This window comes from Alnus glutinosa, chromosome 9 (genome assembly GCF_958979055.1).
Source record: "Alnus glutinosa chromosome 9, dhAlnGlut1.1, whole genome shotgun sequence".
Classification (NCBI taxonomy): Eukaryota; Viridiplantae; Streptophyta; class Magnoliopsida; order Fagales; family Betulaceae; genus Alnus; species Alnus glutinosa.
Genome location: NC_084894.1, coordinates 22,908,002 through 22,923,959, shown reverse-complemented (window position 1 = coordinate 22,923,959; position 15,958 = coordinate 22,908,002). Strand labels below are relative to the sequence as shown.

The following is a 15,958-nucleotide window of genomic DNA, read 5'->3' as shown; positions in this document are numbered from 1 at the left end:
AGCCTCTCGGATCAGTCCTAGCCGAGACCAAGAAGAAAACTCTCGGATCAGTCCTAGCCGAGAGTCTCGGATCAGTCCTAGCCGAAAGCAAGAAGAAACTTCTCGGGGGGTTGGATTTAACCCTCGGGTTTTGCAGGTTTTTCAAGATACAGGGAGAAAACCCTAAGGAAAAACAAGAAGGTAATTGGGGGGTAAGATTTAACCCTCGGGTTTTGCAGGTTAGCAGGTTTTCAGAAGGAGACAAAGATCGGGTTTCCTTAGACATGGAATTCCCATTATTCAAGCAAGCTTTGGATAAGGGAATTGGGGGGTAACTGTTGGGGATAAATCCCACTCAACCCGATCCAAAGAGGAGATTCAAAAGTCTAATAACGTCCAAACAGATAAGAATAATGATCAGATAAGAATAATGATCATTATCAGAAGTCTAAGAAGATATCAGATCAGAAGTCTAAGAAGATACTCAATTAGAAGTCTAGTAAAGGATAGAAGTCCAATTAGAACTCGGACAGCAGTTCTAGATCAACAAGGAGCAGGAGTCCTAATCCAGGTTTGACTCCACCTCTATGCCTATAAATAGGCTCATACCCCAGGTATAAACTCAGACTGAATTTTATGCACACAACATTATTTTCTCACAGAAGCTAACTTAGGCATCGGAGCGGGACCCCCGGAAGGGTCCCTAGGTTTTGTTGTTTTGCAGAGTTATTGAGAAGCGTGAAGAACATCAAAGGAACGTGCAGATTCACACCATACCGGAAACTGTACCAACAATATATATATATATATATATATGAATTATGAATCATATCATTTATATCGTATCATTTGAATCATGAGACTATCTATGAACCTATGATAAGTATTTTTTTTTTTTTTTTTTGTGAAGAAAGTTTATGGATATTATTGATCAATACTCTTGCTTAGCAAGAGTTACATCCCGTAAGACAACATCCTGAATAATGGAATGACACTCCTCTAACCAACTGGTATCTAATAATTAAGAGATAGCTAATTTAGCTAAACAGTGAGCGACTTGGTTAGCATCTCTCTTAACATGATTAATAAAGGAGTGAAATTGTTGCAAACCTGAACGTGTCTTCAATTAACTGTCCCACACTACTCCAACATGGTGCATCTTGCTGCAATGTTGAAACCACCCCCAAATAATCCCCTTCAAGGATCACATGGGAACATCTCATCACATTGCCCAGCTATGATAAGTAATTAAGTAGGATTATTATGAATCATAAATCATAATTATTATAATTCTTAACCATCTACTAATAATACTAATATCATATGATCATATGGTCTAACTATTATCATATAATAGTGTATTTAACATATTAACATGATCTAATAATCCATATGATCTTAGATCTTAAATTTTGGATCAAGAGATGTAATGATTAGTAAATATCTAATGATAATACTTATAACATATGATAAAGTGATTACTTATCAAATGATACAATGTTATATTATTATATAATCATATAGTCATATAATCATATTATATTACATGAATAATATGATTAGTATATGGATTGTCATTATATTCTATGACTAACAATTAAGTATTGATATTATTTACTTTTACTATTTTGTATATATATAACTAATAAATTATAACCAATTAATATATTGTACTGACTAATGATTGTTTATTAATATACTATATTATAAAAATAAGTTATAATTAACAAATTAATATATGTATACACACACGAGTCGAGCTTTAATAAACGAGTCGATCATTATACGAGCGGGTTCACGAGCTTTAATCGAGTCGAGCCGAGTTTATACGAGTTTGTATCGTTTAATAATCGAGCCCTAATTTCGTGTTCACGAGTAGCTCATTTAATAATCGATTCGAGCACGAGTCGAGTTTATTCGAGCCGATCTCGAGTAAGCTCACGAGTAGCCCAGCTCGTTTACACCCCTAATTAGGCTAGTAAAAGGTTATTTTGACTAGTCCTGTAGCCAAAAATAGGCAAGAAACTGAAGAAAGTCACCTCAACCGTCTAGGCATTTCAGCTTAAAAAAAAAAAAAAAAAAAAGAGCTAGATGCTTTGCTAAGCACTATATCTCAACAAATGAGTAAATAAACTAATAAAAAAAATTAATATGATTCTCTTTCCCCTTTGGAAATAGTGAAAGTGCATAAAGAAAATATATTTTAAATAAAATAATAAAAGTTCGATTGCTAAAATAAAAAATGAGATATAAATGATTTTAAAAATGAATAATTAAAATAGAAAAATATAACTAAATTGGATGTGAATGCCTATGTGAGCCCCATCGGGATGAAAAGTCCCGGCGTCAACAATAAGCAATAATGAAGGAAGATTTGTATCTCAGGACTGTTTTCACTTTTTAGAGATATGATATGTTTATAATTTTTGTACAATCCTAATAATTTTTTTTTTTTTTTAAAAAATAAAATAAAAAATTGACAATCGGATATGTGGAACCCACATGTAACAAAATAAATCAAATGGTTTGTTTCAAAAAAAGTTGTATAAAAGTTATAAATATATCATATCTCGTTGACAAAATGACCAAGTAGTATTTAATATTTATGCCACCACTCACTTTTTTTTTTTTTTTTTTGCAATGTCTTAAAAATTGATATATTTTCTTCGTTTCAATGTTCCCTAATAAAATCCATCTATGATTCATGAGTATGGAAAAAAGATTCCCCCGGCATAGAGCAAATTAAAGCTGAGCCCCTTGTTGAATCCCTTAATTATGGAAACTGAAAATAATATTTGTTTTCTTTCGAGAGTCCGATGTTAGATTTTGTGCTTATTAATTGAATCACCCAATTTGAGGGCTTATACCTAGGGGTGTAAATGAGCCGAGCTCGAGCGAGCCAGTGCCGAGCTCGAGCGAGCCAGAACCGAGCTCGAGCTCATTCATTACGAGCTCGAGCTCATTCATCACGAGCCCGAGCCGATCTCGAGCTTATTCATCACGAGCTCGAGCCGAGTTCGAGCGGTAATAATTAAGTCAAGTCGAGTCGAGCCGAGCTTATACGAGTTTAACATTTGTTCTTTTATTACCATTAATTCTACTTTCCATCAAAGTTAGAATTAATTAATAAGAATCATTAACTTCTCGTAGTTAATTAACCAACACTTTATTAAGGTGTATTAATTAACCATTAACCAACAATTAATAAAGGAGGATTAATTTACACATTAAGATCGAGTCTAATAAGTTGTCTTATGTGTCAGGTCATGTGGGACATTGAATTCTTACAAGAAGCACTTGTTATTAAAACATGTGATTCTCACATGTTAAGGGACACATGTTAATCTTATATGTGAGTTGTATTAAATTTCATACCTACTGGTTTGTAGGAAATTTATGTCATTTAATTATAAATAAAAAAAAATGTAACAATAGTCAATATAAATATTAAGTTAAAACATTAATAATTATAATAATTATATTTTCATATGGTTCTATATATCAAATGATAATAATACCTTCTTTTTTTTTAAAGTCTAATGATAATTCTTAGATCATATGATTCATATCTAATGGTTATGTAGCACAAATGCACAATGTTATATCATATGATCTAAATTCTAATGATAACACCTAAATTATTATCATAATTAACACATTAGTAATTCCAATCGAACCAATCGACCAATCCTAATAACTTAATTTGGGATTATATGAATTACATTGTCATTATATATGAATAATATGATTAAGTTTAAAAAGTGTTATTATAATTCGTATAATTAATATGAATTCATACTTATGTATATAATCTATATACCTAATCATTGTATCTAAGACTCTAAGTATTATTAATAATTATTAGATACTTAAAATCTTACATCATACTTAATCAGTGTATCTAAGTATCTAAATACTTAATCATTTTATTTGTATGCTCATATGATCTTAGATTTTGAATCACGTGATGACGGTGATGTAATGATTCATAAGTATCTAATAATAATACTTATAAGTTATAACATTGAATATAGTGAATCAATAATTACATGTTATATGCTACAATGTTAATTATATTATTATATGATCATATAATCATATTATATTACATAAATAATATAATATGAATTATATGATTAAGTATTTGAATTGTCATTATATCATATGATTATATGATTAACAATTAAGTATTAATATTATTCACTTTTACTATTTTATATACATATTGATACAACCAAATAATTATAATCAATTAATATTTATTGACTATTTTTATTTGTTACTTAATTCATGCTTATATATAGTATATTGTACAAATAAGTTATATATTAACAAATTAAAACTTATTTTTAACATATATATATATATATATATATATATATATATATATACGAGTCGAGCCTTAATAAACGAGTCGATCCTTATACGAGCGGGTTCACGAGCTTTAATCGAGTCGAGCCGAGTTTATACGAGTTTGCATTGTTTAATAATCGAGTTTGATTTTCGTGTTCACGAATAGCTCATTTAATAATCGATTCGAGCACGAGTCGAGTTTATTCGAGCCGATCCCGAGTAAGCTCACGAGTAGCTCAGCTCGTTTACACCCCTACTTATACCCAACCTGACACATGAATGATATAATTTAATAACCAAATTCTCTAAATTCAAATCCCTATAATTGAATAACCACATGATAGGAAAGACTTTTTTTGTGTCGAGATGCATTGCTATATGTTTAAAAATAAAGAGATATATATTTGGGTCTATATATTTATCCCTTATTTATATCTTGGTCCCTCATCTGTTGGTTTAACTAACAAAGAGACCGAGATATATAAGTCTCTGGGATCATATTACTATGCCGTTGTGTATATATATTAATTTGCATAAACTGTCAGCAGCAACACAATTATGTCGACTTTGATAATTTTTACATTGACGATGACTTGTTTTGGTTGCCGCTAATAATCTTTAGAGAAATGATACTCTTATATCTCTTATATATTTTTTGTACATCTCTATACAACCAAGTTTTAAATCTATTATTGAATTTGTGTGACCTATATAAATCGAAATGTGAATTAAAAAATGAGATATATAAAAGATGTATAGGAGATGTAACAGTATCATTTCTCTAATCGTTATATCAGCGACGACCAAAACAAATCGCTTTTAGTAATATTTTCACCAGCAACGACAAACACTTATCGTCGTTGTTTAGGTTAATTTTATGAATGAGGATAGTATCTTTTTATTATTATTATTATTATTAAATATATATATTTTTGCAAATTTTGAAGAACAACCTTACTTGCTTTGTATTATTATTTTGAAAAATACTCTACACCTCATACTTTATTTCATTGGAATATTCACTCTCATTTTTTTTTTTTTTTTGGAGAGAGATGTTAATTAGAGTAGGAGTAGCTTTATTATGAGATATGCTCTTCACTTTATTTATCACATTCATTTTATGACAACCTATTTTAAGTGATTTTTCATGCATGATAGTCACTTAAAACATATCATGTCAATCAGTGCGAAATGAATATAATAAATAGATGTAAAGAGTAACATTACACATTTATATTAGACTTAAAGAGAGAGAGAAATGAACAAAATAAAATATGAAGGATCATTATAGCAATTTTATTTTTAAATGAAGGATGAGAAATAATCGGATTTAATGTGATTTTAAGGTGTAATTCTTCAAAATTTTAAGGAAAATGGTGTTTTAAAAGACTGGATGTAGATGCTATAATAATGCAGGATTTTTTTTTTTCTTTTGAAAAAAAAAAAGAAAAAGAAAAAGAAAAAGAACAAAAAAAAAGAACTTGAGATGATGGATAGGACAACTTGGACCATGGGGGTTGGCAAGGGAGAGGTATGAGGCCTATTTAGGGTAACCATAGAGCTGAGCCCAGCATTGCAGTCCAAGTTCTCTAGCCCGACCTAAGCCACTGAGCCCAGCCGGTAAGAAGGGTAAAGATGCTAAAAAATAAATTAAATGGCAATTTTATCCCTCTCAAAACAATGAACCGGCAGGGGATGCTAAAAAATATTCTGTAAAAAAAATAAAAAACTATAGAAACTGATCACGATTCCATGGATTATGAAAAAATTAAAAAAAAAAATGATGAAATTATCCATGCTTACATGATTTATGGGTAAATGTTAAAGTTTCGATTTTACTGGGGACAATATTAAACATAAATAATTTCATGATATAGATATATATCTAGGGGCGGAAATCAGGATATTTTGTATGGGGTCTAAACTTTTATAAATAAATAAATGCATATAATCTTTTCATGTGTGTATGCGCTCGTTTATGTAAACAAAAATAGAAATGCCTTAAATTTAATTTCATACTAAATCATAACTCATAAATGTTTTAAAACATTTTACATGTCATAGTCATAAAGCAATCTAATGTAGAGTATAAGAGTATAAATATGTCATATGGGAGTCAAAAACTATATTTTTGACGATGTTGAAAAAATATTGTGATAAAGAGGAAGAATAAAAAACAAACACTAAAATTGTTATGAAAATACTAAGTGAGAACAAGAAGAATTAGAAAAAAAAGAAGGAAAAAAAAAAATAGACAACTTTCCATTAAAAAAAAAAACCTGTAATAAAAAAATTAACTTATTAATATTTGAATAAGTTTTTTTTTTTTTGAACGGAAGATTTGATTATTTTATTGATCAAATATCATGAGCATAAAGCTCTTACATCACAAAACATGAAACTCTGCAAAATCATAGCCACATGCTATGATGTTATATAAGCATAGATATAATCAAAATTCTTACAATAAAGTGTTATTTGTGACTAATTTTCATATTTCGTTAACTCATGTACAAAAATAGTTAAAGAGCAAATCTGTTCTGAGCAGACTAGATCTAAAACAAGAGTAGTCAAATATCTTAAAAATTTATTTAAACCGATCGTGAGAGATAACCCCTCACACTGAACTATTTAGTTATGCAATTGGTGTGATGATAAAAGGTCATCTTTTCATTCTTTAAGGTACAAGTTCGAACTTCAGGAACTGCAACCATGCGAATTAAAAAAATTGGTTTAACTACGAAACTACTAAACCTTATTTGTTATATTAGGATCTAAAATTATTTATAGTAGACGGGGCAGAGTATAAGAAGTAGTAGACATGGCAATCCTTCTATTATTACTTTCTAAAAAAATTAAGTTTTTTTATTCCCCCAAATTTGTTTGGGGAGGATGTGTTTATGAAAATCCCTAGGGTGACACAGTTTTCAGTAGGAATAATGCTACACATCATCCTCTTGTCCACCTTTCATCCTCCCAAAATTGATGTGGTTCTTAAAATTATCATTGGATCAAAATTTAATAATGATCTATCATAAATTAAATGGTGATTTTAAGAGCCACATCAAATTTGGGAGGACAAAAGGAGGACAAGGGGATGATGTGTAGCATTACTCTTTGAGTAGATCTTAGATTTCAATATTACAATGAAAAAAGTGAGCCTGGTTCTTATCCACTACTGGGTTATGGGTTTTCTTTTTCTTTTTTTTTTTAAAAAAAAAAAAAAAAAAACCTTCAGGACCATTCTTTTGGGCCACAAAAACATCTGGACCATATCCACACACCCAAGGCCCATAGGGGTGGGCCATGGACATTTAGTTTCCTAAGGCCCAAATACGGTGGGCCATGTGGGCCACAAAGGCCCATATAAGGTGGGCCATGTGGGGAAACAGTACAAGAGAGGCTTGTGGGTCAATTAAAAGGTGCACTCAATGGTGATTGACTTTCTTGATACTCTTATTATTATTGCCATCCATCAAAGCAACAGCCATTTTACTAATTCTAAAACGTCATGTTCTTTTTTTTTTTTTTTTTTTTCTTTCAAAATTAACGTGCCTTTTAAAATTATAATTTGATCAAAATTCAATAATAATTTATAATAAATTTAAAAATCACATTATTTTTAAAGAAAAACAAGAATATGAATATAACTAGAATTACTCCCTATTATATATATATATATATATAGAGAGAGAGAGAGAGAGAGAGAGAGAGAGATCATTGGATCCTTCTCTTCCAACCTCATCATGAAATGGCAGAGAAACTTTTATTAAGGGAGTATAATAATGGTCCTTTTTCTCATATGCTTTCACTATCCCTGTGATCTCCATCAACAAGTAGCCTAGGGATTTACAAGATTTTGGGCCCCAAAGCCTCTTCTTCTAGCCACGTGGCACATATGGACACATTTAGGTCCCGTCTATGTTAGTTGAGCCCGTGGGCCGTGGCACATGGGTATATCTGATTTTTGAAACATCCCACTCCAAATCTTTTGGTAGAAAAATGCATATTAGTTTAATATATCTTATGTTTGTAATGGAGAAATAGGTTAAAATTAAAGGACAACATTTTTTAATAAACTGTGCATCAACTTTAGGTCTCGTTTGGTTCACAGAATGAGTATTTTATTAAAAAAATAAATAGTTATTACTGGAAATGAAGAAGAGTGAAATAGAATAATTATTCTAATTCCTTAATTTGTTAACAACACATATACCACATAATTTTTTATTTTTCAAAAAAACTCAAATTTAAAAAAAAAAAAACAAAAAAAAACTAGACCTTAAATTTGTGGCCGGTCGGCCACCCACAGATTTAATCTAAATTCTTTGTTTTTTTGTTTTATTTTTGGAAAATATTGTCTATTCCCTCATGAATAACTATTCTTCTTCGTAAGGGAATAGTTATTTCCATGAAATAGCTATTCTAAAGAATATTTCTTTACCAAATGAGGGAATAGCTATTCCAATGGAATAGTCATTTCATTCCAATGACTTATTCTGCAAACTAAATGAGGCTTTAGTGTTTGAGCTAGCCTCCACCTACGTTACTACTGGTTATTATTATTATTATTATTATTATTTTGTGTATTTACCTCATTGTGCTACTGTGGTTTAATCTTGTAGTGGAAGTTCGTTATTGCTTTTCATTGGCTCCTATTTTGGATTTTGATAGTGCATTTTTTGCTTCAGCTTCTTTTAACAGTTGTTGCAATTTCCTAGTGGGGATTCAAATAGGTTTGTCCCTATTATGACCCTTTTGCCTCACTAACGCTTTATGTGACTCTTGAGAGAGGACCGTCAATTATTTATAGCATTTTTTACTTTTTGTTTGTACTTTTATGCTATTATTTTTGTTTAGGGTCTGATATTAGAGATCCCACTCCTTTTTTTTTTTTTTTTTTTTTTTTTTGGTGTTTTGATCCTTTATATCCATTTCCCAATTTGATTATAAAAAAACTGTGCATGAAAGGAAGCCTACTTCCTACCATATCCAATTTGGAAGGTTCTTATTTCTTTTGCCAAGAGTCATACTTATGAGTATTACAATTACAATTTTTTTTTTTTTTTTTTTAGCAAATTGAATTGATAGTCCTTTAACTTGTATTGAGTTGTCAAGCATACACTTTTAATCATTTCGTCAATTATAAAATGTCATATAAATTTGTATGGAGATTATAATAAAAATTGTAACACTCAAAACTATTTTTCAATATGTTTTTTATATAAAGACCAAAAGTCATACTATTTTGATCTCTATTCATTATTTGATGCAACATCTTTATTGTAAAGGTAAAAATTCCTGTTCGCAGATTGAATTTCGATCATATTTAGACATGAATATAAAATTATATAGATCGATCATAAACTGACCATTTTAATTAAACGGGTCAGATTACTCAACCCTAAATAACTAATTTCATGTCAAGTTTGAGGTTCATGTAAATAATTGCTAGTCTTTATGTTGTGTGTCGGGTTTAATTCGTATTGGGATATGTATAAGAGAGTATATAGATCGACCCTAACTCAAATTATTTAATTAAAAGGCTTAAACTCTTAAATTTAAACCTTCTAATTTTGTACTGTTTGCTAGTAGTATCAAAAATTGCATACCCTACTCTAAGGGCTATGACAATAGTGTGCTTATAATTTATCGATGGGATTATGCTTTCAAGCCTTCGTTTTCTCGAGAGAGAAGCACAAATAAACTTGTTCTGGACTTTTGCAATTGTTCACTTTAAAAACAAAATGATTCTGCCTTCTTTTTCTGGTCAACAAAACAATTAAAGCAGAGAAAGGGGAGCACCACAAATGATAACTCCTCTTACTAATGTTATTGCTCTTTTTGACCCTTTTCTGCTTGTTTTTAGTTCTCTGTCTGTGTCTCTCTCTTCTGTAAGCGATGCTCTTGAACTACTGTGCATTTGAAGGACCTCTATATAGATTTACCTGAGTCATCTTGTGAGCAGTCCATCAAACTGCAGTTCTTTCGTTGAGAGCTTTAAAACACCATGAAAACGACACTTCATTCGTTCAATTTTGTTTTTGTTACCTGAGGGTGAGACTTGTTTCCCTAGAATCAATCACCGCAAAGTACTGTATAGCCAGACGCAACATGGCTGGACAGGTATTCATTTGTCTTCTCTCGCTCTCTCTCTCTCTCTCTCTCTCTTTCATTTGGATTACTGAGATGTTTCTGTATCATTTTCCCATAATTGTTCTGATTGTGGGTCTAGCTTTACAGAGTTTTTCTTGTTCATATGTTTGTCTGTTTTGTTGGAGAAGAACCCATGAATCATCTTTCTGATTGATTTGATTGTAGGAGGAAGGCTGGCCTCTGGGTCTGCAGCCCCTGAATGTGAGAGTTGGGCTGGTTAGAAACCGTCACCTCTCTGGATCAATATCATTCAACACTTTACTCACTGGTTCTCCAACTTCCTCCACAGCTTCTTCATCAGATTTGGATACAGAGGTCAGTAATATTAAAAGATAATCGAGGTGAAAATTTGTTCTGTTTATGACAGTTCTATCGGAATCTCAAAAGTCAAAGAAGTTAGATGACATGATCAGAATAAATCTATTGCTATTGTTTCTTTCAGTTTGTCCTCTTCTCATGAACAAAGACACTTGTAAGAAAATGTGTCATTTTCTTTTTCTCTCTCTCTTACCGTTGCCATCTTTATTTCTTTTCCTTTAATGCTTCTTCTTGGAGGTAAATATAGTTCATGGAATTGGAATAGCAGTACTACATAATTGACACTAAGTCTTACTTTATGCAACTGTACTGGTTGCGTGTGCTAATAATAATAAGCCACAAGTGAGTGTCGGTGAGATGGAGTTATTGTCGGATAGAGATTTCTTCCAGCAATTTTGAGTGTTAATAATTCTGACAGTAAATATGAGTCTTTATAAGGCTCATTTAGTCTCAGACAATCTATCTCCACGTTCGGACAAGTCTTATAAGGACTCTCTCACATTTACTGCATACATTACTACCAATCTGAACTGTAAATTGTTAAGAATCCGAATCGGTTATCATTAGACACTTTTAGATTAGATATTGGATGGATGACTCCTTTCTAGGTGCTTTTAGTATTATTGTTTGACATGTCTATGATATTAGTAAGTAGTAACCATTTGGTGCCCTTTGTGGCGATTCCGCCTATTGAGCTAGAATCGCTAGATCATTTATTTGACTCATTCCCTTTTGGTCTTAATTTGTCATTTACTGCACAATGTAGACCTAAACTATACTAGTTTTATCTTGCTTGAAGCAAACGTTTTAAAAGCTATTCATTCGTAAAGTTGTTATACGTCTATCTTTTGCGCACCTTTTACCCATCTCTTTTGCAAATTCACCGTTCAATCTATGGGACCATGTGTTGTTTCACATATTCAATGGTGGATTTACCATTTCTTGTACGGCAACGGGCAAAAGATGGAAACCAAACGTTTTCTCATTCATTAATGTCTAAATGCTAATCTTGAAGTATTCCTTCAACCATTTGATTGATTGAAATTCTTGGTTCATCTAAAATGTATCTTTAATTTGCTTACAACCATACTATGCTGTACTGCAGTCTACGGGGTCTTTTTTCCATGACAAAAGCATAACGCTTGGGAGCCTTATAGGTGTTTCCACCATCTTAGAGTTCTCTAGGAGATCAATAAGGGGAAGAAAAACCGAACCCTTAAAGGAAAAGAAGCAGAGCAGCAGCAAGTCCAGAATCTGGTTTTTTTCTCTGTGCTTAAGGGACAACAGTACTGATGATGCCAAGAGAGTGAAGAATCCTTCATCTCTTGGGCAGTTTCTTGCAGTGGAGAGAAGAGCTGCCGACGACTACAGAAGGAATTACCAGAACCCTGCTATTACTGGACCCGACGAAGTACTTGGCCTGGCTCAGCCTTTTGCAGAACCAAACTCACTTTTTGTTGATGGCCGAATTGCTCCTCCTCAAACTGGTTCAGATATGGAAAGGAGAAAAGATGGAGGAGTAGAGCATGGTAATGGGGTTGGAGTTCCCTTGCTATGTTCATGCATGTGTGGCCAACCATCCGACTAAACAAACATGTGTGCAAGTTTTGAACTCCTGTTTTTGGCTCTGAATTGTTGATTGAATTCAATTTCGTGTCCTAGGAAAATAAACTAAGATTTAACTAATGGAATCTATTTCTAAACTACTGAATTTAACTAAGATTTTTTATTTATTTCTTTTTTCTGAGCACTCTTTAAAACACATAAATGGCTGTTTCTTTGAGATATAACTTTGATTTTGGTAAAGTATCATTCTTTTGCATCACAATGATCAAAGTTTACAAATAACAAGTATTGTAATGCTCAGAACTTAAATGGATAAAGGTAGTCTTTTTTTTATTTTTTTTGAAACTTGCATTCATTTTGGAATAGTTCAAAAAAGAAGTAGATCATCTAATTTGAGATAGTGAAATTAGAGATACGATACATCTACAACTTCTGTACAATTTTTGTATAACTCCAATAATTTTTTTAAAAAAATAAAAATAAAAAATCAACCATTGGATATGTAGGACTCCAATGTAGAAAAACAAATTCAATGGTTAATTTGAAAAAAAGTTGGAATTGTATAAAAGTTGTGTCAAGAGTTGTACAACAAACATTTATTGTGAAATTAAGTATATATCAAACCTAGTGAATGGTGTAATTTGTTGAATACAACACTCTTTCCATGTGTAGTCAATTTCATGGTTTAAGGAATTTCATTATTGATTATTGGTTTATTCAAAAATAATTCTCCAAGTTATGGGCCCCAGGCTCGAGGTTGGCCTAATAAGCCCATCTCACAAGCAAGCCAGACCCGACCAAGCCCTAGGCAATGGGCGCACCGGTCCTTGGAAAACAATGTTTACAGAAGATTATAACCGAGCCACGAGTACCTTAATGCCCTGATATTCTCTGGGCATAAGAGAGCAATCTCCTAACAGAGTGGGGTCTAGGATTTCTTGGACCCCCTCTCCCTAAAACGACCATCACGCGGGAAACACTTTATAAAAATAAAGGGGAAAGCGTCATTCACGAGGTACACACTATTATCTTTCCAAAAAGCTCGTTGAATTTTCTTTCCTTCCTAACTTAGCAAACCCTAACTTAGGCATCAAAGATTCAAAGTGTTCCTTGTTGGCACACTCAGCGAGGTCACCCATGTTTGTTTTCCTTCCCTTTGCAGGTTCCATTGGCCTGAAGTACGGCGTTCGATCAACTGATTCTTCAGTTGGCGCTGCGCCATCTATTGAAATCGATTGTGTCGATTCCTTAGATAGACGGTGGAATGCCAAACACTTGGTCGACGACTACTTGGAGAGACGAAGCTAGAGCGTTTATATTACGATCGATTGATTTCATCCGGATAGATTAACCGCATATAGCATTACTTTATGTAGATGTGAGACCATTGCATATAGCATTACTCGAATGGAAATGAAGGCTGTTGGAAAGAATTGAAGATGAATATTTTCCTGTTCAAATACACCACGAATTGTCCTACATTAATTTGTTACACTATTTACCCCCAGAAAAGAAAAATGGTTTGGGGAAACATTGGTCAGAATTGGACCCTACAGAATTTTCAGTTTCGAAGACTCTTATGTTAAAACATTTTTGTTTTTCTTTTTGTCGTAAGGTGGCGGCTACGAGGGTTGAGGAATGAATCAAACGGTGAGTGTCGGGGAATAAATATCTAGAAAAAAAAAAAAGAAAAAGAAAAAAAGAAAATTAATAATATTTATGTGAAGCAAAATTTAACACGGTTCATGAATTGATTGAACCAACTAACCAAGATATCTTCTTTAAATAATATATTACATCCCTGTTTGCTTCTCGTGAATTCTACAACAATCCTGAGAAAAAGATTTTTTATTTTTTATAAGTCTGAAAAAGATTGATACATGTGAATTGTGATAGGGCGGCTCCCAGACGAGTAATGTTACACATCATTCTTTAATTTTTTTTTTTGTCCTCTGATGTGGCTCTTAAAATTACCATTGAATTTATGATAGATCACTATTGAATTTGAGGAGTACTAGAGCATCTCATTGTGTTCTCCTAGAATGACATAAATGTAATTTTTTTTATTAAAAAATTGCATTTATGCCATTCAAAAGGACATAGATGTAATTTTTTAATTACATCTATGCCATTTCAGAAGAACACCAAAAGATGCTCTAACATTTTTCATTGAATTTTGATCCAATGGTGATTTTAAAAGCCACATCAATTTTGAAAGATAAGAAAATAATGTGTAGTATTACTCGTATAAGACACGTAACGTTCACAGATTCATGTGACTCGGATTCTAATTATTGGAAAAATACGGGATTTGATTCTTGTACAACACCAATACAACAACTGTACAACAACTCCTCACATGAGGGTGGGCCCCAGTATGTGGGACCCACCCTCATGTGAGGGATTGTTGTACCGTTGTTGTATTGGTGTTGTAAATCTAACATTTTCCGGAAAAATACTTGGAAGAATGAAGATACTCGATCTTTCTAAAATGGAAGAAATAAATTCAAAAGAAAATGACCCTTAATTAGTGGAGAGATTTTCCTATAAAACTCAAACAAAAAGAAAACATTAATGTGGTGATCTTTGACCCGGTACCAACTCTTCGAATAAAAAATAGATTAAGAAGAAAATTGTTATACGTTTCATAAAGAAAAACAAATCACACTTTGTGTAAAGAATGGTCAAACATATATATATATATATATATATATTATATTACGATTCCATTCAAGGCGACGTGTTTAACTAGCAAACTAACTGAAGAGATCGAATAGAAGAAGAAGAAGAAAAAAAAAAAAAGAGTTAGGGATCATCCAAGAATTTTTAATTCAAATTAGGTTGAACAAAGTTTTCCTCCAAAATTTAGTTGGAAGAATTACTTTCAACTCGATCCGTTAAACTGACATTTATCATTAAAGAGTGATGTTATATCTCATTTTTTATTTGGATGAAATGCATTTTATGCTCTGTTTGTTTCGGCGTAAAATAGTTTCTAAAAAATTATTTTTGCATTTTTCGGTGTTTGGTGGGAGCGAAAATAATAGTCAGCTGAAAAATAATTTCCGTAATTCCGTTCGATAAAAAATGTCTAGTTAATTTCCGAAAATAATTTACGCTTTTTAAAAGCATAAATCATTTTTCCCGAGAAGGCAGACGCAGTCGACCTTCTTTTAAACGATGCAGTCAACCTTCACGCTCAAACAGTCGACCATTGCCAGATTTCGGCACCAATCGGTGCCGGAATCTAGAAATTTTTGCCAGAATACTGCGATGTACGGACGCTGTCGCCGGATTCCGACCATACAGTCGGAGTCCAGCCGTATTAGGTTTGATTCCGACGAATTTGGTTGGAATCTGGCTTGACGAAATCCGGCGATGGCGACCAGACGTTGCTGGATTTCATTTTTTGCCGTTGGAGATTTTTTCGTGCAAGCTAAACGCAATTATTTTTTTATTTTTTTATTTTTTTTTTTCTGAAAAATGATTTTGTCGAACTCAGTAAAATGAGAGTATAGTATATAGTATAATTCATCCTTAAAGCATGTGATTCTCGCATGCAATTTTAATAGGCGGATTACGGTGT

General features: G+C 32.2%; 1 protein-coding gene across 1 annotated transcript; it reads left to right on the top strand.

The window, feature by feature from the left end:
* Positions 1-10,067: 10,067 nt before the first annotated feature.
* On the top strand, positions 10,068-12,522 carry LOC133877841 (uncharacterized protein At3g17950-like). Its single transcript, XM_062316270.1, has 3 exons — positions 10,068-10,458; positions 10,654-10,803; positions 11,912-12,522. Exons 1-3 carry the CDS (start codon positions 10,447-10,449, stop codon positions 12,392-12,394), a joined length of 645 nt encoding a protein of 214 aa, XP_062172254.1. The 5' UTR covers positions 10,068-10,446; the 3' UTR covers positions 12,395-12,522.
* Positions 12,523-15,958: the final 3,436 nt, after the last annotated feature.